The sequence below is a fragment of the Ceratotherium simum genome, chromosome 15 (assembly GCF_057802395.1).
Source record: "Ceratotherium simum simum isolate JZ-2026a chromosome 15, ASM5780239v1, whole genome shotgun sequence".
Classification (NCBI taxonomy): Eukaryota; Metazoa; Chordata; class Mammalia; order Perissodactyla; family Rhinocerotidae; genus Ceratotherium; species Ceratotherium simum.
In genome coordinates, this window is record NC_141914.1 from 3,078,231 (window position 1) to 3,104,840 (window position 26,610).

A 26,610-nucleotide genomic window follows, 5' to 3' on the forward strand; every position below is an offset into this window, starting at 1 on the left:
GCTCTATTTTACATGATTTTCATCAAAAAAATTTTTGGTGTGGGCCGGCCCCGTGGCTTAGCAGTTAAGTGCGTGCTCCGCTACTGGCAGCCCGGGTTCGGATCCCGGGCGCGCACCGACGCACCACTTCTCTGGCCATGCTGAGGCCACGTCCCATATACAGCAACTAGAAGGATGTGCAGCTATGACATACAACAATCTACCGGGGCTTTGGGGAGAAAAGGGAGGAGGATTGGCAGTGGATGTTAGCTCAGAGCCGGTCTTCCTCAGCAAAAAGAGGAGGATTAGCATGGATGTTAGCTCAGGGCTGATCTTTCTCACACACAAAAAAAAGTTTGGTACATTTACAGTTATAAAAATTGTATACACTGCATTATTAAACCTATTCCTGTTATGAGAGAAATTACATCAATTAGAGGTGATTCTTCCTCTTGTATTTTGTCTCCTCATGCCTGGAATAATTTTCCACAAGTCCCCTTTGCTCATGTACGTTTCAAATCTTGTTTCACCTCTATTACTCATATATTTTCAGGGTCAGGGGCCTTCAGTGTTTATGTCTTGATAGGACGTCTGGTCCTGCATCTTGGTGTAATGCTTGGTGAGCTGCACAATGGACAAATTGGAATTTAAGCATTAGCTTAACTAAGCTTTGGAGAGGCTGACAACCACATAAATATACCCCACTAAATCCAAAATAAATGTATTCACAAGTCAAATTCCTCGGCGATCCTAAATGCCTCCCAATGACTCCAACACCAACTGTCTTAGGAGAAGTATGATGGGGGGAAATCCAAGTGGAAAGAGATTGTGGTCTTAATCAATTGCAGTTAAAACATTTACTTCAGTAAATTTCATAAAAACACATGACCATGTGATGACAGTGGAAGAGACTGCCAGTGAGGGACCTTGAAGCTTTGGCTTCATCAGCGGCACAGTAAATACGCTTCCCCTGCAGGCGCTCACTAAATGTCTGTGGAACAACTGAATGGATGAATGCATGACGACAACTGTGCTAAATTAGCACCTCTCAAATCCTCACAATGCTAAAATTCAACATTTTTAGATTTCCTAATGCAACGTTAGAACTTAGTATTCAGAAATTTGTTATTATGAGTTCAAAATATCAGGATGTAGGACATCTAGGAACTGATAAATATGAGAAAAGTAAATAAATGAAAATTCAGAGATCATTGTTAATGGTTTTAAGCTAATTTTTCATAGACAAAGTTTGCTTTAATGGATGCAGGGCACCATTTGTATCTACAATTCATTCAAGTGCTTTGTTCTACCACAGAGTGGACATCAGAATGTCCTTAGATACTCTTTCCTTCAGGAAGTAGTTGCTTTTGAGAAAAAAATATATCATGGATCTGCACTGGCCCAACTGTTGAGGTTAGGGGCCTCTAATAACATCTGCATTATCTTCTACGTTTGCAAGCTGTCCATTGATAGAAGGGATTCTAGCTGGATGAACATTAGCATTGTTTCTCCTCTTACACTGTCACCACCAACACTTGAAAACTTCTATATGAAGGACTTTACACATCATGATCCTCATGCCTTCTCACTTACTGAGGGTAGTGGCTATTGAAGAAATATGACTCTCACAGCATTTTCCTTAAAAACTACGTTTTAGAGATATTCTGAGAGAAGTATTATTATTAGTTAAAACCATAATTCAGTAATAAATCTTACTGGGCCCCACACACTTTTATCCTCAGGACGACTTCCTGAACAATCCACCCTCTGGGTAGGCATTAGGGTGTAGGGCCTGCCTCGGTCACAGTCCAAGTGGGGGACACATCTGGTAAGTCGTTTAACCTTCCTCTGGGGAGATAAATTATTCTCCGAGCCTTCCAGCTGGACTTCACAGTTTGCCTCACACTCTCTTTGCTTTCATATCCTCTGGGCTTTCTGGGAAGTGGGCCTTTAATGGAGATTCTCTCCTAAAATAATAAGGCTAGACCTGGGAACTTGACTGGTCCTAGTCTGGTGTATAGTTCTAGCTTTTTCCTATTTCCTCAGACTCACAGAGAAGGAGGAAGGATTTCCACAAGAGAAAGCGCTGGTCAGTCTTGCGGGGCAGTCCGGGATGAAGCCAGCTGGAGGAAACTGGCTGATTTAACTGTGGTGGGTTGCACGGAGCCAGAACAAATGGGTGTGCGTGCCTGGGGCTCTGGGGCAGTGAGCAGGCCTGGGTGCTGCTGGAGGAGCTGTGCGAGGCAGCGGCCTCACCAGCCGCCGCCGGTGCCGCCGTGGCCTGGGCTCATAGCCGTCCAGTCTATGCCTACACAGCCTCCCGCTGCTCCAGCACCCCAGCGCCAGCGGGCGTGACCCCACGGCGCCTGCCTCCCCCGCCCCCACGTCAAAACTGCGCTGGGCGTTTCCTTTTTCTTCGTCTACTTGTACTGTATAAAACGTTCATGGGGGCTGGCCCGGTGGTGCAAGAGGTTAAGTGCGCGCGCTCCGCTGCGGCGGCCTGGGGTTCGCTGGTTCGGATCCCAGGCGTGCACTGACGCACTGCTTGGCAAGCCGTGCTGTGGCGGCGTCCCATATAAAGTAGAGGAAGATGGGCATGGATGTTAGCCCAGGGCCGTCTTCCTCAGCAAAAAAAGAGGAGGATTGGCGGATGTTAGCACAGGGCTGATCTCCTCACACACACATACAAAAAACGTTTATCGAACCAGCACGCCACATCACCTCTCTGATTTCCACACCCTCTCAGGGGCAGTTTGGCTTTAAAACAAACAAAAACAAATCACCTGTGGTGAACGGGCCTCGTCAGTCTTCTGTAGTAGCCACTAGGGCGTAAGCACCCAGAAAATGCTACTGCCGAGCGAGCGCAGTCAGTCGCACGGAACACACACCGCGCGGCACCGGGTGTGATGAGCCGACAGCAGTCACGTGCACAGCAGCAGAGCCGAGCGGGGTTGCCAGGGGCGGGGGTGGCGCGCGGGGAGGCGCCAGCCCAAGGCCACACAGCTCAGCTCCGCCGGGGCACCGCGCCCGGGTAGCCACACCGACCCCTACCCGGCCTTACACGCTGGCCCCCTACCCGGCCTTACACGCTGGCCGAGGGGGCAGATCTGACGTTCGCTGCTCTTAGCTGACCACACAGGAATGACAACACAGGGCAGGAGCGAACTGCCGGAGCGGATGGATAGGTTTATGGCACAGATTGTGACCCTGGTTTCACGGGTGTAGATTTATCCCCAGACTCATCACGTTGTAGACATTAATTATGTGCGGCTTTAAAAAAATTTTTTTTTCTTAAAAACTAAGAAAATCCATACTACTGTCTTTAGATGTGTTTTAAAGCAATCTTAAGGACCTTCTGATTCCACATTTCAGTGACGTCTCTGTAATGACTACAAAATGTTTCAGCACTTACAAGCTTGAATCGTGGAAATTACGGGGAAGGCCTGGAGCGGAGCCCTCACGCCCCATCACACACGGTCAACTTCACCAAAATGAAGAGAGGACGCTTGCCTCTCCCGCAGGAGGCGCAACTGCTTTACCACTGAGGGGAGACTTCTCTCCCCGCCCAGCAACAGCCCCGCCAATCAGAAATGCCACAGCCCAGCCAATCAGAAATGTCACAGCTCAGCCAATCAGAAATGCCACAGCCCCGCCAATCAGAATGCCACAGCCCCGCCCATCAGAATGCCACAGCCCAGCCAATCAGAAATGTCACAGCTCAGCCAATCAGAATGCCACAGCTCAGCCAACGAGAAGCCAGTACCACCCTGAACTGCTACTTTCCCCCAGTGGACTTTCCTCCAGAACAGCCCCGGGGCTCCTCTCTCTCTATGAAGCCGGCGCCCCTGCCTCGTTTGTTGGGTTTGCCACAGCATACACCTTCGGAATTCTAACCCTTTGGGCCGTTCCTGAATGAACTGGTTTTGAGATAAGAGAAGAGGCAAATTTGCTTTTTAAGTTGACAGACTCCTACCTGTGTTTGACCAGTGTCATTCTGCAGGAGGGCCCGGAGCAGTATGCGACAGGAGAGGGAGAAACGGAAAGCGCGTCCGGGTTAGGAAAAGTGGCTCCAGGGTGTGGAGCCCTGGACGGGCACCCGGGCCCTGACTGCGGGACGGCGGGGCCGCGGTGAGGAGCGGCCTCCCCGCGCTGAGCGCGGCCCAGGGCACGCCGCGCCCGCTTGACCCGGTGCCCTCCCCAGCTTTGGTTCCCAAAGCTCTGCCAAGGCGGAACACCGCTTCCGCGTCCCGGCCGGGGACAGAGGCCAAACCAGTGAGAGAGAGTAAACCCGAGCGCAAGCCACGGCGGCTGCGGCCTGAAGGCGTTTGGGCGGGAAGCCCGAGCCCGGCGTGGCGGCCGCGTCCCCCGACCCGGCTCCGGGCGCCGCCCCTGCAGCAGGGACGAGGTGGCGGGGGCGGGCCGCGGCCTCCGGCTCCCCCTCCTCCTCAGGGAGCCGCGGGCGGGCCAGCGGGGGCGCGAGGAGGAGGAACGCGCAGCCAGGGTCGGGGCGGTCCGGGCGGGGTGGGGGCAGGGGGCGGGGCGCGGCCTCAGGTTCCTCCTCCGGGGTCGCGGCGGGCCGGGGGCGGGGCGGGGCCGCCGCAGGGCGCAGGGGCGGGGCGGGGCGCGGGCTCCGGTTCCTCCTCCTCCTCAGGGACCCGGGGGGGCGGGGCCTATGTGGGGGCGTGGTCTCGCCGGGCGGGGCGCGGGCCCGGCTCCTCCTCCTCCTCCCTGTCCTACCCCGAGGCGGGCCGGCCGGGCGCGAGGAGGAGCCGCCGCCGGGGCCCTCTGCGCGGTGCCCGGGATGGACTGAGCGCCGGGACCGGGGAGTCGGAGCCCGCGTCGCTCCTGCAGACGGCGCCGGACGGCAGCCGCGGGCCATGTCGGGCGGCCGGAGGCGCGGCGGCGCCCCCTGGCACAGCCTCTCGCGGCTCTTCGGGCCCCGCAGCCCTTCGCGGGACAAGGAGGAGGAGGAGGAGGAGAGGCCGGGCGCCAGCCCGCCGCCCGCTCCGGGCCGGGGCGCCGCCAGGTGGGAGCCGGGGCGTCGGGGCGGGCTCCTGGGCGGCCGCGTCTGTCCCGCTCCCTCCGCTGCGAGGGTCCCTCCGCGCCCGTCCCTTCCCTCGGCTCCTTCCTCTGGGGACGCGGGGACCGGGACGGGCGGCCCCCACCCGGCCCGTGACTCTGCTCCCGTCCACGCCCGCGTCTGCTCCACTTCTGGGGCGAAGCGGGTCCCCGGCCGGCCGTGGTGGGACGCGGTGGGACACGGTGTGATGGGACTCGGCGGTGGGGACACGATGTGATTGGGACACGGTGTGAGGGGACACGGGGGTAGGACACGGTGATGGGGACGCGGTGTGATGGGACACGGGGGTAGGGCACGGTGATGGGGACGCGGTGGCATGGGACACGGGGGTAGGACACGGTGGTGGGGACACGATGGGATGGGACACGGAGGTGGGACACCGTGATGGGGACGCGGTGGGATGGGACACGGAGGTGGGACGCCGTGCTGGGGCGGGCGGACGCGATCCCAAGACTGCTCGAGCGGGAAAGGTGAAGCCTGGGAGCGCCACCCTCGTCTGGTATTTTGCTGTCTTACTGGAATTTTCTCAAAATGCAAGCACCTTGATACCGAGTTCCCGAGACTTCCTCGCAGCGGGAAAACCTGGCTGGCTCTGCTTCCCCGCCTGGCCGTGTGAGGGGGGCCGCGTCTGTCTCCCCGCGTCCTCCGAGGCGTCTGCCCCTCGCTCGCACGGGCGGGACCCGGCGGTCTTGGTTTCAGGAGTGTTTACGGGTCCCTCTCACAGTCTTTTCTCCCTCCACCTGCTGTAAAATTCCCTTTTCTTTAGACGAGTCCCATTAAAAGCCCCGTTCCTGAGTCTTTTCGTCCGTCCGGAGAGTTAAGTGAAATACACCCCGCGGATGCAAACTTGGGTTGAGGAGAGCGCGGGGAAGCCGAGCCCCCGCCGACTGGGGGCGCTCCAGGAGGTTCCACAGACTTCGTGCAGGGCTTCCGGGAAAGGGGTCTGGGCTGTGCCTTCAGCGTTCGGGTTCCGTGGTTTGATGCTAGTCGGCTGGGTGTTCCTCAGTTTCCCTGCTTGTGAGACATTTCCAGTCCGACCGTCTGTTGAAGAAGCACCGCATCTTCCCAGGAAAGCTCCTGCTGTAAGTGGGAAACTTCTCCTGGGAAGCTTCAGCTATTACTGCCCTGACTGTTAAGAGAGGATTTAAAATTCAAAGTTACACAGTAGTTAAAAATAGTTTTGAAGTCTGACAGGGCTCCGCCAGAGTGTCCGGTCCGCTGGCGTGCGCAGACAGCCTGTGGACAACAACACTGACAACCTTGGGTAATGTGGCAGCCGTGCTGAAAAGAAATCCCAAGTACTCTCAGCAACGCTGGAAACCTGAGTCAGTGTTAGAAAGGAATAGGCAGGCCATTTCAGGTTCATGCCACAATTGTCCTGAACCCCTGGCTGCTTTCCTGCCCCATTTTGGCTTTTTAAGGCACTTATCAAATCTAATCTCATCTCTCTCTGGGGCTAACCACTCTAGTAACTAGTCTCCTGTCTACCTACCACTTCTCTATTCTCCTCTCCAGATGGGCTCACAGTGTGGCTTTTTGACAATGAAAATGTTAAATATGCTTCTATGAACACTAATTTTGTCTTCATCTTGTTTGGGACTTGCCAGATGTTAAGGGGATAGCAGATAATCCTTTGCGTGGGTGTTTTACCTTGTAAATGAACTTAAATATTTCTTTTCAAGGATATAAACACAAAGCCTTCGCTGAAAGTTTAATGAAACAAATGGAAACACTCAGTAGTACCGAATGTGCTAGTAACACAACACCCTGGTGTTAACAAGATTGGAAACAGAATTGCAGTTTGTCGCTGTGATCTTATTTCAAAATGAAAGGCCATTTTGGCTGTTTCTCTTAGAGGCAGTAAAAACTTGGAGTTTTAATGGGAGCCCGATTAACCTTTTGTACTGGTGACTTTAGATGAGGGGAGTCGGTTCAGCAGACACGCAGTGCTTGGTTGGTAGGGATGTAAAGTTGGCTGAGAAAAGGGTCCTTTTTCTCAAGAAACTGAGAAGCTGAGGAGACCACTTGAAAACAGTAATATTAGCACCTTTCGTGTATCTAGCACTTTACAATTTACAAAGTACTTTTAATAATATAATTATATTTAAGGTTGGACAAATGTATGTATATGATCAGTATCCTCCTTTTACTGTAAAAAACAGAGTTAAAGAAACTTGCCCAAAGTCACATCGCTACTTTTCAGTTAATGAACAAGTATGAAGTCCTATGCTGTGCCTGCAGCTCTGAGGTCCCTTAACATTCATTAAGGATTAGTGTCTGCATTCTGATTTTTCAGTGTACTTGAAAGGAAGTGAAATGCATTCTCCCAAACTTGTGTTGTACAGTCTCCTTTTTTGCGCTCCCAGTGTTGACTTATGTGAATTTTATTATGTAACTTATGGGGGTACAAATACAAGATGGGACATAAATTCCTTAAGAACAGAATTCTTTAACAATTCCTTAAGAACAGAATTAAAAATTGAACACAAACATAACCACAAGACCAGGAAAAGTCAAATTTACAGCATTATCCTGACAGCTGTTTTCTGGCTACTCACAAAATGCATATGGTACCAGTGGGACGAACACGGTGTCTTTGGGGGTCACCATGACTGCATTACTCTGTATCAGGCCATGATTCAGGTTTTCCAATATTCCCCTATTGAACCACAGGAAAACCTTGGCGTTTATGGCGTACTATAAGTTATTTGGGCTTCCTTTGGTGTGAACACGTTGTTTATGTATTGAGTTTACTGTTCTAGTCTCATTAACCTTCGGCAATTAAAGAAGGCCTGTTAGCAACAACACTGTTGTGTATGCAAGTATGGTGTGGGCACTTGAATTGCTTGTCAGTACTCACATCTTGGGTGGTTGACCAGACCCAGGAAGTGCTTATATTAATTTATTTTAGACTATAAAGACATGAAAACTGCAACTAAATTCCAAGTTCTGTGGATCCCGGTTTGAGAATCACTGCTATAATGTTTAGCCCAGTGTATGAGCACACAAGAAACAGACTCCTTAGAAGTGATAGGGGAGAGCAGGGAGGGCTTCCTGGTTGAGGTGGTTTTACCTGGGCCTTCACAGCATTGGTGTTGTTTCAACAGTTAGAGAACTTAGCAAGATAGAACTAGGGAACAGGTCTTCTAGGCTGAGCAAAGGCCTACAGGGGGCTATGATCTGTTGGGGGCTATATATGTTAGTGGGACAGAGGGAAAGAGGCAGTAAGAAAGTTACATGGGAGCTGGGTCATCAAGGTCTCTAGACAGAATGTTTGGCTCTTGATTTAAAGGTTAGAGAATTTTTGCGCAAGCCTGTTAAGCAGATACTGCTAAAATGTGAAATTTGGAGGATACGTGCCTTCTGATTTTCCCCACTTTGAGAAATGATTGCTCACTTTTCTTTGCTGTATCACACATGACGCACCTGTTTAAGATGAGCTCTGTGCAAGGTTTGTAACTCGGGAGTGGGTAGAAAGGTGAGAAGAGCATTTGTCGAGGGCTGACTATCCACTTACTCCTGGGTCGGGGACTTCTACTTGCAGCATCTCATTAAAGCCTCACCCTCAGCCTGGAAGGGTGGTATGCTTATCACTATTCTTTTTTTTTTTTTTTTTTTAAAGATTTTATTTATTTATTTTTCCCCCCAAAGCCCCAGTAGATAGTTGTATGTCATAGCTGCACATCCTTCTAGTTGCTGTATGTGGGACGCGGCCTCAGCATGGCCGGAGAAGCGGTGCGTCGGTGCGAGCCTGGGATCCGAACCCGGGTCGCCAGCAGTGGAGCGCGCTCACTTAACCACTAAGCCATGGGGCCGGCCCCTGCTTATCACTATTCTGACAGTTGAGGAAACAGGGTGGGAGAGTGGTGGACCCTGTTGGCATCTTGGGTGGAACAACTCTTTGTTGAACTGGACTCTCCTGTCCTTTGCAGGACTTTTGGCATCTGTGACCCCGCCCACTATTTGCCAGTAGCATCCTCCTGTTATGGGGATAACCCAAAACACCTCTAGGGAGGTGGGCAGGAGGGAGGATGATTTACTGCAGTCATGACAGGACTAAGTGTCAGGGTGAGGTTTGAACTTGGGTTTCTCTGACTCCAAAGCTCTGGTTCTTGTTTCCACACAGTCCTGCCCACTGCCCTTCTGAACTGTGTTCCTTCAAAACACAGTTGAACCTGTAAGCAAATTGTTCCTTTCCTTACTTCGTTCCAGAATGGGTGGCAATGTGGCCCGTTTCAGATATATTCTTTTTGGGTGTTCCTTTGAGTGTTCCAGTATAGTGTTATTGATAGAAATAAGGTAAGACAGGACCACAAGACCCAAGGACAGGAGCTGTGTCTTATTCATCTTGGTGTCCCCTTTACCTGGCTCAGGTGAGGAGTGTCTCTGTTTGTTGATGGCCATTAAAGCACTTATTAGTGGTTTTCAGCTGGGGGTAGGATACCACCACCCTTGAAGTGGGCATTTAGAAACATGGGGGATCTTAAATGTCTTTAGACTATTTGGCTCTCAAAGTTCAGAAAATTTTTGCTTGTCACTGTGGCCGAGGGTGTTAAGTGGGTGATGCTAATGGCTTATTGTGCAGGAGATAGTCTCATAAAACATGTCACTAGTGCCCTGATGCGTGAGAGCTCTGGGCCTTCAAGTTAAAGTGCCAGTGTTGACCGCAGCGTCAGTTATGTGAGGAAAGGGAGCTTTATTCTCTGAATTTTCATAGTGACTGTATTTTCATTGATTCAAAAGCACTGTAGGAAATAATTGGTAACTAGGTTAGTTGAATAGGAAGGAGATACCTGTGTGGTGCTGAAGGACCACATCAGCAGTTCATGCCTGCAGTAATGTAGATGACTGGAAAATTCCAGAAGGCCTCAGCGGTGTGTATTTTCTGAGAATCTTGAGCTCCACGTTAATAGAAAGCACAGAACCTACTCCTGGCAGCAGAGTAGAAATATAGACTGTTTTAGGGTGTTGAAACCATACTTTTTTTCAAGTGAGATTTCTGTCTTTTGGGTTTAACAGGGTGTCTGGCAGATGGCTAATCGGGGGATTCTGTTTCTTGCAGGGCAAGTTACAGAAAACTAACTCAATCGTACACTCTAACTGTGTTAGAGTTGCAAGTATACCTCAAATTGGCCGGCAATAAATTTATATAATCAGAACTTGTCATTTTATTGCAACAATGACAACATTTTTGGATTCCTTTTTTCATCTCGGAGGAAAATATGTAAAAAGGATAATAGCAAATTTTGTAAAGTAAGAGGAAAATAATATTCCTTTAGACAAAATATTTCACTTTGTAACCAGAGTTCTGATGAAATACAGTGAAGCCCAGATTTACCAGAAATGCCAGTACAACTATGATGGCAAGAAAACATGGCTGATGTAAATTTAACCTCAGGAAAATAATCCAAGTCATCTCCTGAAAAGAGAGGATCAGCGTGAAATAAAAGTTAAAGAAGTCATATTCATTTTGAGTCTGTTCATTCCATAAATTTGAGTGGCTGCTATGTGTCAGGTATGGTGCCAAGCACTGGGGACACAAAGATGAATGAATCACTCAGACTGCCCTCAGAGAGTCGGAAATTAATGGAGGAGATGAACGTGTACATCTCTGTTCTCAAGATGAGCTCATTCTAAGCCAAATGTGTTTTTGTTGTGTGTGACTTGTTTGGTTCATAACACACGCACTGTTTCATGAGAACTTGAGCTTTCAAACTATCTTCTCACGTTATTCACTTCCTCTGAGCATGGTGTGAGAGCACCCTTTGCCAAGCCAGGAGAGGGGGGAGATGTGACTGTAACTGTACCAGCAGCGTGAATGGAGGTGCCTTCCCTCCATCCCTCCTGCTCCTCCTTGACCCCGCGGGCTAGGCAAGTCCTGGATGGAGGCAGAAAAGCACCTCCTTTCGGGAGTCAACATTCCAAGTGAGTGGAGACCCTTACACAGAATAGCTTGGTGTTGATAGAGAGACTAGTTGAAGTTTTGTGACCAGAAATAACTCAGTCTTAAGGTCTCTTTGGCAGGCCTGAATGGCCACGTAATGAGACAACTCCAGCAGGACTGTCCCTCAGTGTTTAACCCCTAGGGGTATTTAATTGGAAGTATCCCAAAGCAGTGACACAACTGTTTGCTTAGGAAGTGATTTTTTTGCCCTGCAGATTAGTGATGACAAAACTAACCCATTCTTTATTGAGGCCCTGATCAGTTCCAAGCCCTGCGCTTAGGGCTTCAAATATATACATTCAGTTAATCCTTAGAGCACCCTTATGAGAGAGGCGTGTTTACTGCATTTTGCAGATCTATAATTTAAGGCTTGGAGAGGTGCAGTAGCTAATCAGAAGTCTGACAGTGTCTGTGCTAGAGTCAGGGGTCGGATTCTCCTTCCTGAATTCAAAGCTTCTAGCATTATGGGACAGCTTCCTCTGCTTTGCTTGGGAAGACCCGTAAAAGAAGGCTGGCCTTAGAAAATGGTTTCCAATGGAAATAAAAGACAATGGCATGCAGCTGGACATCTGCCCAGATGGCCTGGGTCACTGCTCTGCGCAATAAAGAATTTATAGTCCTGGCAGTTGAAAGAAGGAAAATAAATGTTTATATTTATTTAAATTCACAAATTTAAACACGTGAAAAAGGTCAGTCTCCTTCAGAAGAGCTACAAATCGAAACTATAGCAAGACACCACATTCCACCTATTTGGTAAACAAAACTTGAATTTGATGTGGGGGAACCGGATCTCTCATTCACTACTGGGGGGAGTGTAAATTGATATTCCACTTTGGAGGGAAATATGACAAGTTCTGTCAAGATTACGGATTCCCATCCTCTGACCCTGCAGTCCTCTCTAGGAATTCCATCAGATATATACAATTTACAAAGAGGCCCAGAGTTCTCTATACAAGTCTAGTCATTGCAGTGTTGTTTTAATAGCAAAAGATGAAACAGAGTGGACTAATGGATAAACAGTGATATGACCACATAATGGAATATTACATAGCTATCAAAAAGAATGAGAAAGCTTTTTATGTACTGATAAATATCCCCAAGATACATTAAGTAAGGAAAAAAAGCAAGATGTAAACCATTGTGGATATTGTTCCATTTGTATACAAAAAATTGGAGAGGATAAAATAAAGCTGTTCCTAGTGTTGTGTTAACTATCTTGGGGTATGGAAGACTGGGTGAAGAGATGAGGAACAGGAGGGTGACTTTTCATTTTGTACCCTTTTATACTTAAATTACGTGAATTATCTATTTCAGAAAAAAATACAAAAAGACTGGTTTAAGACCTGGTGAATATCTGTTTATAAAGGAGGAAAAAACCAAGAGAATTTATGACCCTGAGTTGTCAAAAATTCTCCAAAGAGAGAGGAACCTCATTAACTTGTTCAAGTGAGAAAGTTATGATTAAGGCTATAAATAAATATAAATAATTTATAATGCAGAGTAATTTGATATTTTGACACTTTCTACAAGTATGAATGTGGCTTATGTATTATTAATCTATAGTATGAAACTGGGTGGAGTTAACAGAGCCTCAAAAATATCACCTCCTTTCTGTGAGGTCACCTGTCATCTGCTTGAGTAACAGTGTGACTCTGGGCAGGTCATTGGCCCTCTCAGAGTCTTTTGTTATAAGTGAGGGAGATGGCGTCATCTCTAAGGTCTCTTCCAGCTGTAGCATACCAGCCAAAACTCCATAGGGTAATAGGTGTCTACAAAATAAAGAAACATGCCTTATGGCTTAGGAAGACGCGTTTTACTGGAAAAGTCACATATGAAAGTGCGTTGGTTAACTCCCCTACGTGATCCTAAGATTTCGATGCTTTGTCTGAAACGTCACCAGGGTTTAAGAGGAAGGCATTTAGCATCCCTCGCGTCAGGCCCTGTGCTCAGCTCTGGGAATCCAGCAGGGAACCAGATGCAGCATGGTCTTTGGTTCAGCACTCATGTGGTTTTATGAGGAAGGCAGACATAGCACAATCTTTCCTCTCCTCCTGAAATAGTGGCAAGGTGACATGGGGGCTGTAGGAGCATTTAACAGGTGTGGGCCCATTTCTGAGACTCTCAGAGGAAGTTGTTTTAATCTCATTTAAGCTGTTTCTTCTGATATTTCTATACATGTATCTAAATAATACTTTACGATTCTTTCTTGATTTATAAACTTTAGACTTCTGGTTATGGTAGATGAAGACAGCTATCTTACACCTCTTCCCACTTTCCTTTACCCATCCAGCCAAAATAATTGTTATAGTTTTAGGATTTAATCAAAAGCCAAGCTTTAGATGTTTATGAAATAGAGTTTTGGTTTCACTGGTACAACATGCTTTTTTTGTTTTTTGTTTTAGTGAGGAAGACTGGCCCTGAGCTAACACCTATTGCCATCTTCCTCTTTTTGCTGAGGAAGAGTGGCCCTGGGCTAGCATCTGTGCCAATCTTCCTCTATTTTGTATGTGAGATGCCACCACAGCATGGCTTGATGAGTGGTGTAGGTCCGTGCCCGGGATCCAAACCTGCGAACCCTGGGCTGCTGAAGCAGAGTGTGCCAAACCTAACCACTGCGCCACCGGCCCGGCCCCACAACATGCTTTTGAAGGAGCAGATCTTTCATATGTCCTTTATTACTAGTAGCATAAATGACAGTGCCTGAAATGACGTGAAATGGTATTTGGGTGCTCTCACAAATGCTAGTTTCTTATAATTTCTGCAAGATATATGTTAGGAATTTCTGCTTTACTTTTTGAATTAAAATTTATACAAAATGTGGATACTACCTTATGTCAGATTCTAATTTTATGTAACTGCTATGCTTCTTATGACAGGGAATGAAATATTGTGAATTTTACATTTTGATAACTGGGAACAGCTTAGATGACATGCAGACCCTCAGCCCTTATTGTTGTGGCTGTCAGAGCACCCGGAGTGTGCCTTGGGTGGAAGGCAGCCTTGTGCTACCTCAGTCGATGCTGAAACGTGTGCTGTGATCGTTTGGATTGTTTCATTGTTCTAGGTCGGCAGATAAGGATCTTATTTGGCAATGTGGTATATACTATGATACAAAGACATTACCATTGTGTAATATTTGTAGTATTCATGTTTTGTTATTTGTCTGTTCTAAATTCATTGCTTACATTTTTCACTAATTTGTTTTTACTTGTTTTTTAAAATCAGCTACAATACTTTGTAGTTTTTTGCCTTTTTAATACTAATATATGCTTTTGTAAAACAGGTATAAAATTATAGAAAATCAAAAAGAAAACAAGCACAACTCTAACCCTCCCCACTCAGAGACAAGTGCTATTCTTCTACATCATTTCTCATGTGGATGTCTACATCTATACACATTTTTACAAGTAAAAGTGCTCATCAGGATTTTGAAACTTGAATTTTTTTCACTTAAGAATGGTGCTTTAGCGTTTTCTAGATAGTACCTTTATTTATACAAATTATAAAATTAATTTTATATGTAACCCTTGTAAAAATCTTAGCTGTGTCATCACTTTTCAGAATCTAGTTGGAATATCTGAATATGTCTCTGCTTACAATATTCTAATGGGACAGGGCAGAAAACAAATTATATAAATTAATGTATAATGTGCTTTGAATAAAAGAAAGTCAAGTGAAGGATTGGGGCACGATGGAGGTAATGACTCTGGAGTAGGGTGTAGACAGGATGCTCATGAAAGGCCTCTCTGTTGGATAACATTTGAGCAAAGACCAGCAGGATATTTGAGAGTGGGACATGAACAAATCTGAGGAAGGAACTTTCCAGGTGGAGGGAACAGCCAGTTCCAAGGTGCTGAGGTAGGGTCCTGTTGGCACAGATGCCAGAGTGGGCAAAGACAACTGAATGGAAGGAAGGGTGGGTGTTGATGACGTGTAGAAGGAGCCAGGGTTCAGATGAGGTAGACCTCGGTAAGGAGTTGAGATGATAAAATTCACTTTTCGAAAGCATCACTAGGGCATGGGTTTATATACGTGTGTATAGTTTGTATATTCTCACATAGATTGTTGGTTTTTCAGTGTCTGGAAGAATTTACAGAGGAGGAAGGATTTGAGTTGGAGGTTGAAGGTGAGGTTGGCCTTGGTCAGGCTCTGGGAAGGCACAGTCTCCCTGTCCTTGGACCAGTGCCCCTCCATCAGGGTTTGCTGAATGGTACATGAATGTCCCATTTTAGAAGGCAGCATGAATACTGTTTGAGTTCATGTCAACAAGAGCAAGAGGTTCAGGGTGTTGATCATTGTGAGGTGGGTCACACGTGTTCAGAATCTGAAGGTGTGAGTCGAGGACTTTGGGAGAAAGAGGCAGTCACTGATGTCACATATAGGCAGGCACTTCACGTACACATCAGACTGCTAAGATTCTCTGTATAGCCTGTGGTTGAACGTAATTATGGTTCTTGTTTTGGGGGCATGAGATGGGGGAGAGGAAGTAAATCAGCTTCCAGGCAGATCCATAAATTACAGGAGAGGGCAAGGACTGTCAGAGAGTCGAAGATTGCAAAGGAGCAGAGCTTCATAATTGTGTCTGTTACTTTCCCTCCCTTTTCCTGATCTTTCTCCAAAGAGTTCTGAGACTCAAATGCCAGATGTGTGAGCTAAAATACATGCTGTTGACTGTCTTAAAATTGCAGCTTTTAGTTACCTTTTAATTTGAACCCCAGAAATAGTACAATAACCACCTGTTTTATATTCTGTTAATGGTCATTAAAAAAATACAAGTGCTCCTCTACCACCAGCAGTCCCGGTTTATGAATGGACAGTTTTTCAGATGGTTGTTTGTAAATCATTGGTGTGGAACTCTGTCTTTATCTGCATAGAAGCAGGGTTGGATATCCTGGGTGGGGCACCAGGCCAGTTCACAAAAGGCAGTTTGATCCATAAGGTGCCTGCAGGAATGAAGAACTCTAGGCTTGTCATGTGAAGCTGTGTTTCTAAGAAAAAATCCACAAGGTAGTGTAGGTGGCCCCCAAAGCGTGAGCAGACCCTTGAGGGGAGTTTGGGGATAAAGTCCTTACTGTATTTAAGGACCTAAGTGAGGGCTGAGAGGGTGGACTCTAAGGGAATAGAGGACAGGCCTGGACGTGGCCTCAGTAACTTTGAAATAACGGGCAGTAGCAGTTTCTGCCTTTTTGTCATAATACCCTGGTATTAATTTTGACTCTGAATTGATTTCTTGGTCATAGTCTCTCTTCCTTTACCACAAAAGCCTCAAGGTTAGTCTACCTGTTTGTTTTTCCACTCACCCCACTACTGGAGGATCATAAAGGTTTTAGATCTGGCAGAGAGCTGGTCTGACCCTTTTAATTTACATCTTTGAAAAATCAGATCCAGACAGGTGCATTTTGACTATAGTGCCTTTGTCCCGAAGGTGCTGTCCTGAAACAGACATATGTCCATTTTGAGTTTTTTTGCAAAGCATTTTTGCTACTTATGGCATTGGGAAAGGGAGTGGGTAGGGAAAAGACCCCTTCTTGTTCCATGTTATTTTTCATATAGTCCTCTAAAGTGAGGTCACACCTGGAGGACTGAAGTATGACTTGATCACATTCCAAGGGCAGGCCAGATTCTGGCTGCTTTTAGGGTTTCATCACAAGAGTTATGTCAAGTGGGCTCTGAGATGAGGAGCAGTGTGCCAGGAAGGGAGGCCTAGTGAAGTTGTGGTAGAGAGGGGCGTGCTGCTTAGTGGACCATGCTTCTGGAACCAGCAGTTTTATGTTAGTGGGGAAGAGAAAATGATAGACAGATGTGCTCTGATTCTCTTTCCCTGTCCTCAACAATATTGCTGGTTCCTCTACTGCAGAACACACCTTGTCCAGTGGAAGTGAAAATCTAGAGTGGGAAGATCATTTTAGGCAGCATCAGGCTGAGAGGGATGGAGAGGAACAAGAAAAGGGAAATCCTCAGCAGAAGACCCTGGGAAAGGTAGAAGGTCCCTGTGGATAGAGAATTGGGGTGATGGTTTAGATGTCAGGGCATTCCCAAATCAGGGGCTAACTTCTATTAAGTAACCCTGTATTTGGGAATGCTCAGAATTACTGCCAGTGATGTCATCAGCACCCAAGATTGCCTCCTTTCTGGAAATGGCAAGAAATCATAGCCTCCTGCATCCAAAGGGAAGTGGGCAAGCCTCTGAAAGGCAGTTAACGGGAGCGTATTCAGTTCTTTAACATTTCCAGATTTTTCTGATGCAGCCTCAGTAATGATGTGTGAGAGGAAAGCAGTAGGAGGCAGTCCCCAGCAGCTGTGTTCCACGACGGGAGGAGTGAAGAGCTTGGTTCTCCCTCCCTGTGCCCCCACCCCTCTCCTCCATGTAGGCTGTTCCTGCGTGTCTGTCCCTTGACCACCTGGAAGCTGCATTCTCACCACGTGAGGAACTGACTCTGGAAGGGCCCAGCAGAATCCTTGTGCTTTAGTCTGTGGTGTGCACTGAAAGAAGGGCATTTTTTTCTTGGTCCCATGCTGTACTATGATGCTTGGCATGCTCATTAGGGCGACAACTCTTCGCTGGGGCCAGGAGCTCTGCTGGGCATTGGAGTTGGAAAATGGGTAAGGTCTCATGTGAGTGAGTTCTCGAAATAATTGATACCTACCCTTTAAGTATCAACACTTGACACATTTAAGTAATATTAAGTGGAAATGCCTCTGACCAGATCATTTCTTCACTGTACAACTCTCAGTTGTTGGTTTCAGTTGACTATAGAGAGAGTCTCAGAGGGTCGTAGATCAAGAATGTGGTCTGAAGGCGACCTGCTTCAGAACAAGCAGGGAGGGGGAGTCGGTGTTTGGAAATGTGGGTTCCTGGGCCCCACTCCAGGTGGCGTCCTTGACAGTTGGGCCCAGAAGTCTGCCTTATGAACAGTTTCCCAGGTGCTTGTGGTGCCCCTAGATAGTGGTTCTGAAGGAGTGAGGGAAGGATTCTGTCTGGTGTGTTGGCTGCTCAACCCCCAGCACCAAGCAGAGTGCCTGGCGCATGGAAAGTGTGCAGTACACAGTTGGGGAGTGAGCGAGTTCTTGTGCCAGTTTTCTGCTTCTGATCCACTATGGGTTAGGGAATCTTGTTAGAATTTAATAAAGAATAAGAGTATGAGATACATTAAGTGACAGGGCAGGGGCTCTCCTTTGTGTGAGTTATTTGAACCCTAGAATGGGAACATGCCCCATTTTTTTCATGGCCAGAGGTTGGTTTTGTTTTATGTCTGGTATAAAGTAGATGCTTAATGGCTGCATGGTGGCTTCCTTGGCTGCATGGTGGATTCCTGGTTTTCAGCTATGGTCTACATAAGGATGCTTCAAAAGTGAGGAGCTTCTGTGTTACTTTGACCTTGATATTTATCTGGGCTATTTTGAAAGATTAATATCCAAAGTTTTGTTAGTGAAATAAGATGAGGCTATTTTGAAACGCAAGGTAGTCTTATTTGTGCCTACGTGTGATTGTGATTCCTGCCCCTCACCCCCTGCCATGAGCAAAATGTGTGCTTTCTAAAAATACTACTATTGAAATACTCCCATGTCCCTAAGGGGGTTATATTGTGAGAGAACAATAGGAACGAGTTGTTGTATTTCGTGAGGTTTGAGATCATCTGAATTTGAACAGGTTTCTCTTTTCCTTGTGTTGAGTCTGAGAGGGCCATTTCAACCACTTGAGTCTTTTCTGTTGTTTTTACTAAGCAGGCATCTAAGTGTCCTTTGAGTATTTTTGTCTACTCTATTCTAATTCTTCTGTGTTTTGTTTTTAAATCAACTGAAATGACCTTGTTCCTGTTGAGTAATTTTCTTCCCCAGCCCCACTCCCTCTTTATACCTTTAGAGAAGGATGGTGCAGAATGAGAGTGGATAGTATATTCTTTCAAGCGATTTATGTACTACTTTATTAAGGAAAAAGGCTAATGTCTATTATTACATTGTTCTCAATGGAGCAGTGTTTTCTGAGTAAGGTAAGCAGGCACTCCAAATGGAGAACCTGTTTGTTGATTATTTTTTTATTCATTTTCCAAATAATATTTGAGTGCCTTCACAGTGTCAGGCACAGTGCTAGAATGATATAGGTCAGTGCTAGAGATGTGCAATAGATATCAGTGCTAGAGTGATACAGATGTGAATGATATAGTTTCTGAATTTAATGAGTTCAAATTCTAGTTAGACAAACGGACAACCAACCATTATGATGAAGAGCAGAAATGCACGAGGGCTATCACTGGGTGCAGTGGGAGCACAAAAAATACAGATTAAGCTAGAACTAAATTGTGAAGGCTTAGGAGGTGTGGAGGGTGGGGAAGGATGTTGAAGGGCAGGAGAAGAAAGTGGTTTGCTGGCCTGTGAACTTGGCATATTCTAAGAAGAAGAAGTCGTTCTATGTGACAGGTGTATCTGGCGCCAGGCCATGAATAACCTTCTGTATCTGTACTAAGGACTATTCATTTTATTCATCACCTACTAGAGATTTGCTGAAGGATTTTTTGCACAAGAGTGTGTCATGATCAAATTAATGCTAACTGTGACAGGAAGAATGGATTGAAGCAGAGAGATCCTGAGGATGCCAGAGACCAATTAAGAAGAGACTCTAGTGATCTAGAAAAAAAGTGGGGAAAGCTTTAATTGAAGCAGTAATTTTTATAACTAAACCAAAATTTCAGAATGTATTGTTTGCTTTAAAACTCAACACATTTTGAAATTTGGTTTAGCAATAAGATTCATGAAATTTAACATAGGATATAAGTTTCGGAAAGTTATAAAGTGTCAAGTATTACTTCTTTTGGTGATTTCAGCTTTAAATCCTTCAGTTGTTTGCTCAATACGAAATATTTATGTGCTGACTTACCACTGTGTCTTTCTGGCTTTTTGTGTGTGTTTGTAGTGTGGGAGTAATTACGGCCTCTTGGAAATACTGAGTTCTGCCTTGATCCCATGGACGTAGAGCTGCATTTTCTGCAAAGCTTTTGTATTGGAAAAGAAACTTTTACCGTTTTTGTTTACGATCTCACTAAGGTAGTGAGTTTATAGAAAGCCCTGTAAACACTCCAAATAAGTGGAATTTCAGGAATTTTGAAGCAAGAACTAGGAGACTAACACTAAATGCTTGTTCAGATAGTTTTTAGGTAGGTCATTCAAAATACATTGTAGTTAAAGGTTATACTTATAGTGCTCGCTTCGGCAGCACATATACTAAAATTGGAACGATACAGAGAAGATTAGCATGGCCCCTGCGCAAGGATGACACGCAAATTCGTGAAGCGTTCCATATTTTTATGCAGAAATAGAAGTACAATGATGTACACCTGAAATTTTTGCAATGTTATAAACCAATATTACTGCAATAAACAAAAAATTAAAAAAAAAAAAAAAAAAAGGTTATACTTATAAAGTCATCAAGGTTAGTCCTGTTCTTGATTACACCCAAGATCCTTATAACATGTTCTTTTTACATGTATGTTGCCAGTCTCTTGTTTTATTTGAGCTTAAATAGACCATTATCAACTGATGTTTAATTTAAAAAAACTGAGTGGTAAACAAACTTGTGGCAAAAAATAAGGCTAGTAAAATAGAAAAAAAAAGAGGTAAGAACCCACGCACTTTTAAAACAGAAACCAGTTGAGACATTCTTATTTTATAGATATGTGTATGTATAAAGGTTCCAATTCGGTGTCTCACGATATTATTTTCTTCTTTCGTCCCTAGTTTTTCCTATAGAATTTCCATGTGTTGAACACCTAGCTCACATATTTATCTTTATGCGCTTGCTTTTCCTGTCGACATTTAAAAGGCTTAAGAGCATGTGTATCTTGTTGGTCCATGTATTCCTGCATAGAGTCTGAGACTTGATGAAATTTTAATCCATTGTATTTTCCAGGTGATCGTGATCTTTCTGCCTTTTCTTTCTGTCTTTTTATCATTACCATTTGTTCCCTGGATAATCTGCATAATTTACTGGATTTATGGATGGAAAGTCTAAGTAGCATAAATTATGTCCTCTCTTCCTGTCCCATCTGATCAGAGCTCTTGACATCTGCTCCTCCCCATTCCATCTACACCCACCACCAGGATTCCATATGTTTTCCCCGCTTCTGGTCGTCCTCCTGTTTTATGCTTGTCCTTCCTCAAAGGCTTCTCGGTGCTAGGAAGACAAGGATCGGATTCTGTAACGGGTCAGGCAGGTTCTTCAAGGCCTGGCATCCACTAACCTCTGGTCTCATTCTCCTCTCTAGCAGGGTTACCTCTGCCTGTCACAAGTCCCTGTGCTCCACTTTTGTATTGAAAACAAACAAGACAAGGTTTCCCGAAAATGCCTTTGTCTCCGTTCCCCCGCCTTGTACTTCCTCTGCCGGGCTTCACCAAGCAGGCAGAATTGCTGCTCCTTTTTCCTCTGTGCTCCCTAGCGTTCTGTTCTTCGGCACTTATAGCTTTCACCAGATGTCTTATGGGTCTGTTTGTGTGTCAGTCTCCCCTGCAGACTGCATTGTACAAAGACCCCGACCTACTTGTTCTTATATCCTCGAGGCCAGGCACAGTCCCCACACGTGGGGGACAGATTATCATGATGATCCTTGGAGTAGAGCTACTTGTTTGGTCTAGGAGTATGAAAATATGAAAACAAGGTAACAGAAACAGAGGTATAAATATTTAGAGCTAACATGTATATGTGCCTAATAGGCACAGTCGTTTATTATGACATCTCACCAGGCATCTGCGGAGGTATTCCAGACAAGACAATTAGAAGTGACTGTCTGGAATATCAGATCCTTAAGGTGCCATCTGGGACTCATTTGAGGCTAGATAAGCCTGTATCTATTTTTGACTGTTCCCCCAATTCGCTGGATAACCCTTCATGTTTATAAAAATTTGCTGAGTAGAAATGTATTCCAAATAACACTCCACATAGACATCATAAAAAGATCAGCCTATGGGGAGGCTTAATATAAATGAAATCAAAGAGTGCTAACACTTTCCAAGATGATAGTCATGCATGGTGCTCCGCTGTTCAGGTGCATCATTACTGTGACGCTAATTATCAACATGGGAAAATATGATGCATCATGGACTCACAAACATTTCTAAAGCCCGGATGAGCATTTTTGAATGTGTTTTTCAAGTATAGAGATTCAAATCAACATATTCTCAGTATAACATTTTGTATATGAGTACTTCGCACATTGCAGATAAAGGAGCTTCCAATTTTTGCTTTAAACACAGAAACTATATGATTCTAGTACTTCTCTTTTAATTTCAAAAGAAACTCTGGTTTTTGTTTTTCAGAGTTGAAAATGAGCCCATGAGCACAAGTCAGAAAAAGGAAAATGTACTTTCATCAGAAGCAGTAAAGGTATAGTTTTAAATTAATATTATTTTATATCAAGCCCATATTTTTCTTAATTTCTGCTCCTTCTTCTTTTAGATTCTGTCATCTCATTTTACATTTCAAAAAGAACACCATGTCATTACTTGATGTGAATCTCCAGTCCAGCTCTGTGGGACATTTGCATTCTGGGGTGGGGTGGCGAGGAGGAGCGCTCAGGAGTGTAGACGGTGGTGGTCTTATCCCAGCTCGGCCCCCAGCCAGCTGTGTGGCATTAAGCTTCTTTGTGCCTTAGTTTTCACATCTGCTTATTGGATCACCTGAACTCCACAGTCTCTTTTTCCTAGGAAGTTCTTTGATTTATGTCGTGTTTTCTCAAATGTGGCTGACAACTAATAGTGCTTTTGGGGGTGGAAGTTACTAACATGTTCTCAAATGTCATTACTGTGTGATGGATATGTTTGGTCAGCTCACATATGAACTGGCTTTCTTTGCTCCTACAGGACAAGCATGGAAAGTATATAAGCTACACACCTACCTAGATGATTATCAATAAGTATGGTTCACAGTCCTTGAAAATCACTAAACCTTGAAATATCTGTTTTTACTCATAAGTGGTTTTCTAGAAATTGGATGTTTGCGTTGTGGGTAATGTGATGCCAGGTTGTGAACCCAGTTTAGGTAGCTGTAGGATATATTTTGTATGTTTTGTGCACTGACCTGTATATATTAAGTATGTACTTAGGAAAAGATTTGCCTTCTTGCCTTATAAAGTCTGGCTAAGACTTAGAAAATAGCTCTTTGCTTGAGAATGGTGCTGAATTTTTCTGGGTGAATGGTATAGAAACCAGCTATTAGAAACATTGATTCTCTATAACATTGGAAAAGAGGGCCTACATGAAGTCAAAATTCCCTTGCTGCTGATTGCTTCTATCAAAACTGAGTGCTGTCAAGGAGCCCAAAATGGAGATTGCACTGTGTGTCACTATGCAGTCCAGATGACTGGGGTACTGCCAGAGCTGAAGCCTGTCAGTATGGCTGGGGCCAGGCTGGCCTTGCTATCTTGAACTTCTTGGGTGTTGAATGTAGTGTAAGGTATCTGGTTTGATTTGCAGCAGCTCCAACCTATTGTGGAACTGGAATGGTCCTACCTGTGGTGTGATGGGGTGCTTTATCGTGTGTGGATTCTAGATTCTTGTGAGTAAATTTGCCTCCATGGGCACCAGATATTGATTCAAGAATGTTAGAGGGGCCTCCAAAAAGCTCTCAGAGAATTAAACACATTTATTATTCTGGCCCGGTGTTCTCATCAGAGAAATCCTTATACCCTAACAGGAAGGAATGGCTTTTCCCCCATGTATGTCATGTTGTTCCTTTCGCCTCTCACCTTACACACCTGCCCTGGTCGATTTGAGTTCTACCTACATCTTAGCCTATGACAAAGCTCACACCTGTCCCTCCTGCCCAGTGTGTTCTCCTGAGCCTCAGGGTGGTAGAGCCAGGTCTTTGATGGGCCTTTCCTGCAAATGCCGCTGATGTGAGATGTGACATACTCACTGCTGAACTCAGTGTGTTTTATCCTAATTGCTTTCTCTTTCTGTATCCCTGCCCCACTTAAAGGTGGCACCAGTTACCAAGTCTTGACACCTGGAATGATTCTCCTGTTTTGTCTCCCTCCTCACCGTGCCAGGGCCATCAACAGCCCTGCCTTCCTGCCTGTACCCGTTGCTACTGTGTAGCTCAGACTTTTCCTATTCACACAAGCAATTTTTACCCATATTTTTTTCTCTCTATTACATATGATAGATGACTGTCTTGGGTCACCTACAGTTAAGGGTACTTATTTGGTACACTCATAGAACTACATCCCTTTATCAGAAGTTATATGGAAATGGAAAACTGAAAGTAACACCACAGACATAACCTCTATATTCCATTCTAGAACTTTTTTAAAAAGTGAAATTTCAGCTTTTTAACTAATTTTAGTAACAAATTATTTGTGACATCTCAGAACTGATCACAGCACTGGTGTATCATGATATAAAAGTTGCACATGACTTATTTATTCAGTTAAATGATGACCAGCTCAAGGCAAAATAGATGACAGCCCACCTGTCTTGTCTGTTCTAACTTTTTTAGTGGAAAAATAATTCTGTGATAAAAATGGAATATCTTTCAAGCAAAATTAACAGTGGGGGTATAAATGGCTCATCTTTGCACTTTACCATTAGTTGTAAAATCCATTTCTTGAAATATATTGATGGAAATATGTTAATGTTCTCTGTGGAGTTAATCAGACAATCCATGACAGGCTAAATCCATTGTGACAAAGGACAATGAAGAGTGATTTTGATTTAAACTTCTAGCACTTCAACTATAACTGACTCAAGATATCAGTAATGATAAACTGATAATAAATTATTTTCCTGAGGGCCGGCCCCGTGGTGTAGCGGTTAAGTGCGTGCGCTCCGCTGCTAGTGGCCCGGGTTCAGATCCCGGGCGCGCACTGACGCACCGCTTGTCAGGCCATGCTGTGGCGGCGTCCCACATAAGGTGGAGGAAGATGGGCACGGATGTTAGCGCAGGGCCAGTCTTCCTTGGCGAAAAGAGTAGGATTGGCATGGATGTTAGCTCAGGGCTGATCTTCCTTACAAAAAATAAATAAATTATTTTCCCCAAAATTGAGGAAATTTCAACTATTGGTGGAGGAATTTAGACTGTTGACAAATTTGCCAAGTAATATGTTACAGCCAGATGTCTTAGGAGAAAACTTACTATAATTTTCTAGTAAGCCACTGGTTCTGGTTTATGAATACCAGATTTTATTAGCTGTTAATAATTTAGGTAATAGTCCTACTCATGATAAAAGCATATGAAATTGTTTGCCTTCCCCCTGTGGTGACAGGGAAAACAGAAGATGTTAAGGATGTCCATCGGAAGGACATATATGTCCATCAAAGGAACATATGTGTCCATCAGAGGAACATTCGTGTCCATCGGAAGAACATATATGTCCATTGGAAGAACATATATGTCCATCGGAAGAACACACATAGGCAACTTCCATTCTGAAAGACTTGAAAAGTAATAGGAATTTCCCAGGCATTGAGGGCGAAGGATAAGTGGCCTCAGTAAGGGGAATAGCATTATGCAAAGATGTACTGTAGTGAAAGAGAGAGGGAGGGAGAGAAGAGAGGGGAGAGAATAAATGGGGATGGTCTTGATGATACTAGGCATTGGAAGCATTGTGAGTGGCAAGAGATGCAATTGGAGAAAGACACAGGGCTAGTTCCACCAAGACCTGGAATGCCCTGCTGGGGAGTTTGGATTCTATCCTGATGGCAGTGCACAGCCACTGGAGGCCTTTCAGGATGATCAGATTTGAATTCTAAAAGATTGCTCTGGTGTTTGTCTGGAGAGTAGGCTGGGGGACAGTAGGAGCCGAAGCAAGGGAACAGGTTAAGTCACTATTGGAGGTGTTCTAGGGGAGAGGTCACGATGTCCTGATGTTTTGTCTGGCTTTTCAACAGAGGATTTTATAGTTTACAGAAGATGGAAGAATGGAGACACGGCATGGTCAAGTTCAGTTTTGGATGTTTTGAATTAGAGGTTCCAGGGAAGCGTCCAGGTGGATATGGATGTCTGGTTGACAGTTGGATATACAGTCTGAGCTGAGAATACAAATCTAGGAATTGAATCTGTGGAAAATGAGACCTCATGAAAAGAGCATGAAGGTAAAGCAAGCCCAGGCTGGAAATTGGAGAAACACGGTACGTGAGGGGTGGCTAGAATGCTGTGAGCTTGAAGGAGATGGAGAGAGAATTCAGAGAGGAAGAAGGGAAAAGGAACCTCCGAGTGATGTCATGGAAGCCAAAGGAAGAATGGTTTTCAGGAAAGATTCAGTCTCATGTTCTGCAGACACGTCATATAGGACAGGACAGAGAAGTACATTGAATTAGCAAGTGGGATAGTGTCTCTGAGAGATCATGGTCAGAGCACACCTGGAGGAAGTCAGATTGCAGGGGCTTAAGGAGTGATTGGGTGGAAGGGAAGGGAGGCAGTGAAGGTGGGTAACTCCTTTTTAAGGAGCCTGGGAGTGAAGAGGAAGGAGAAGGCTGTCCCTGGATGTATACTTTTGAATGATAAGCTTACAGATGGGCACCTGAGGTTCCTGAGGAGACACCAAGGATTCTGAGCTGGTGCCCTAGTGGAGGGATTAGCCTTGGGAGGAGGAGTCCTTCCTCCCCTCATTGTGAGGAG

At 45.3% G+C, this 26,610-nt stretch overlaps 1 protein-coding gene and 1 non-coding gene across 9 annotated transcripts in view; both read left to right on the forward strand.

Moving 5' to 3' along the window:
* The first annotated feature begins 3,774 nt into the window (after positions 1-3,774).
* The window catches only part of CRYBG3 (crystallin beta-gamma domain containing 3), a 96,877-nt gene continuing 74,041 nt past the window's right edge, over positions 3,775-26,610 (forward strand). For 2 of the 8 annotated variants that reach the window (XR_015554407.1, XM_087439478.1), the window contains exons 1-2: positions 4,753-5,005; positions 22,311-22,377. Coding sequence is in view for 7 of the 8 variants with exons in the window: in XM_087439478.1 (XP_087295604.1) it covers positions 4,857-5,005; positions 22,311-22,377 (216 nt within the window). In the remaining variant the exon portion in view is untranslated. Of the gene's footprint in view, positions 4,108-4,752; positions 5,006-5,516; positions 6,142-16,523; positions 18,995-22,310; positions 22,378-25,720; positions 26,121-26,610 lie in introns of those variants that run through there. The other 6 variants (XM_087439472.1, XM_087439473.1, XM_087439477.1 and 3 more) reach the window with 5 other exon arrangements.
* On the forward strand, positions 20,199-20,305 carry LOC147915098 (U6 spliceosomal RNA). The gene has a single exon (XR_015554557.1). It is a non-coding gene; the product is annotated as a U6 spliceosomal RNA (small nuclear RNA).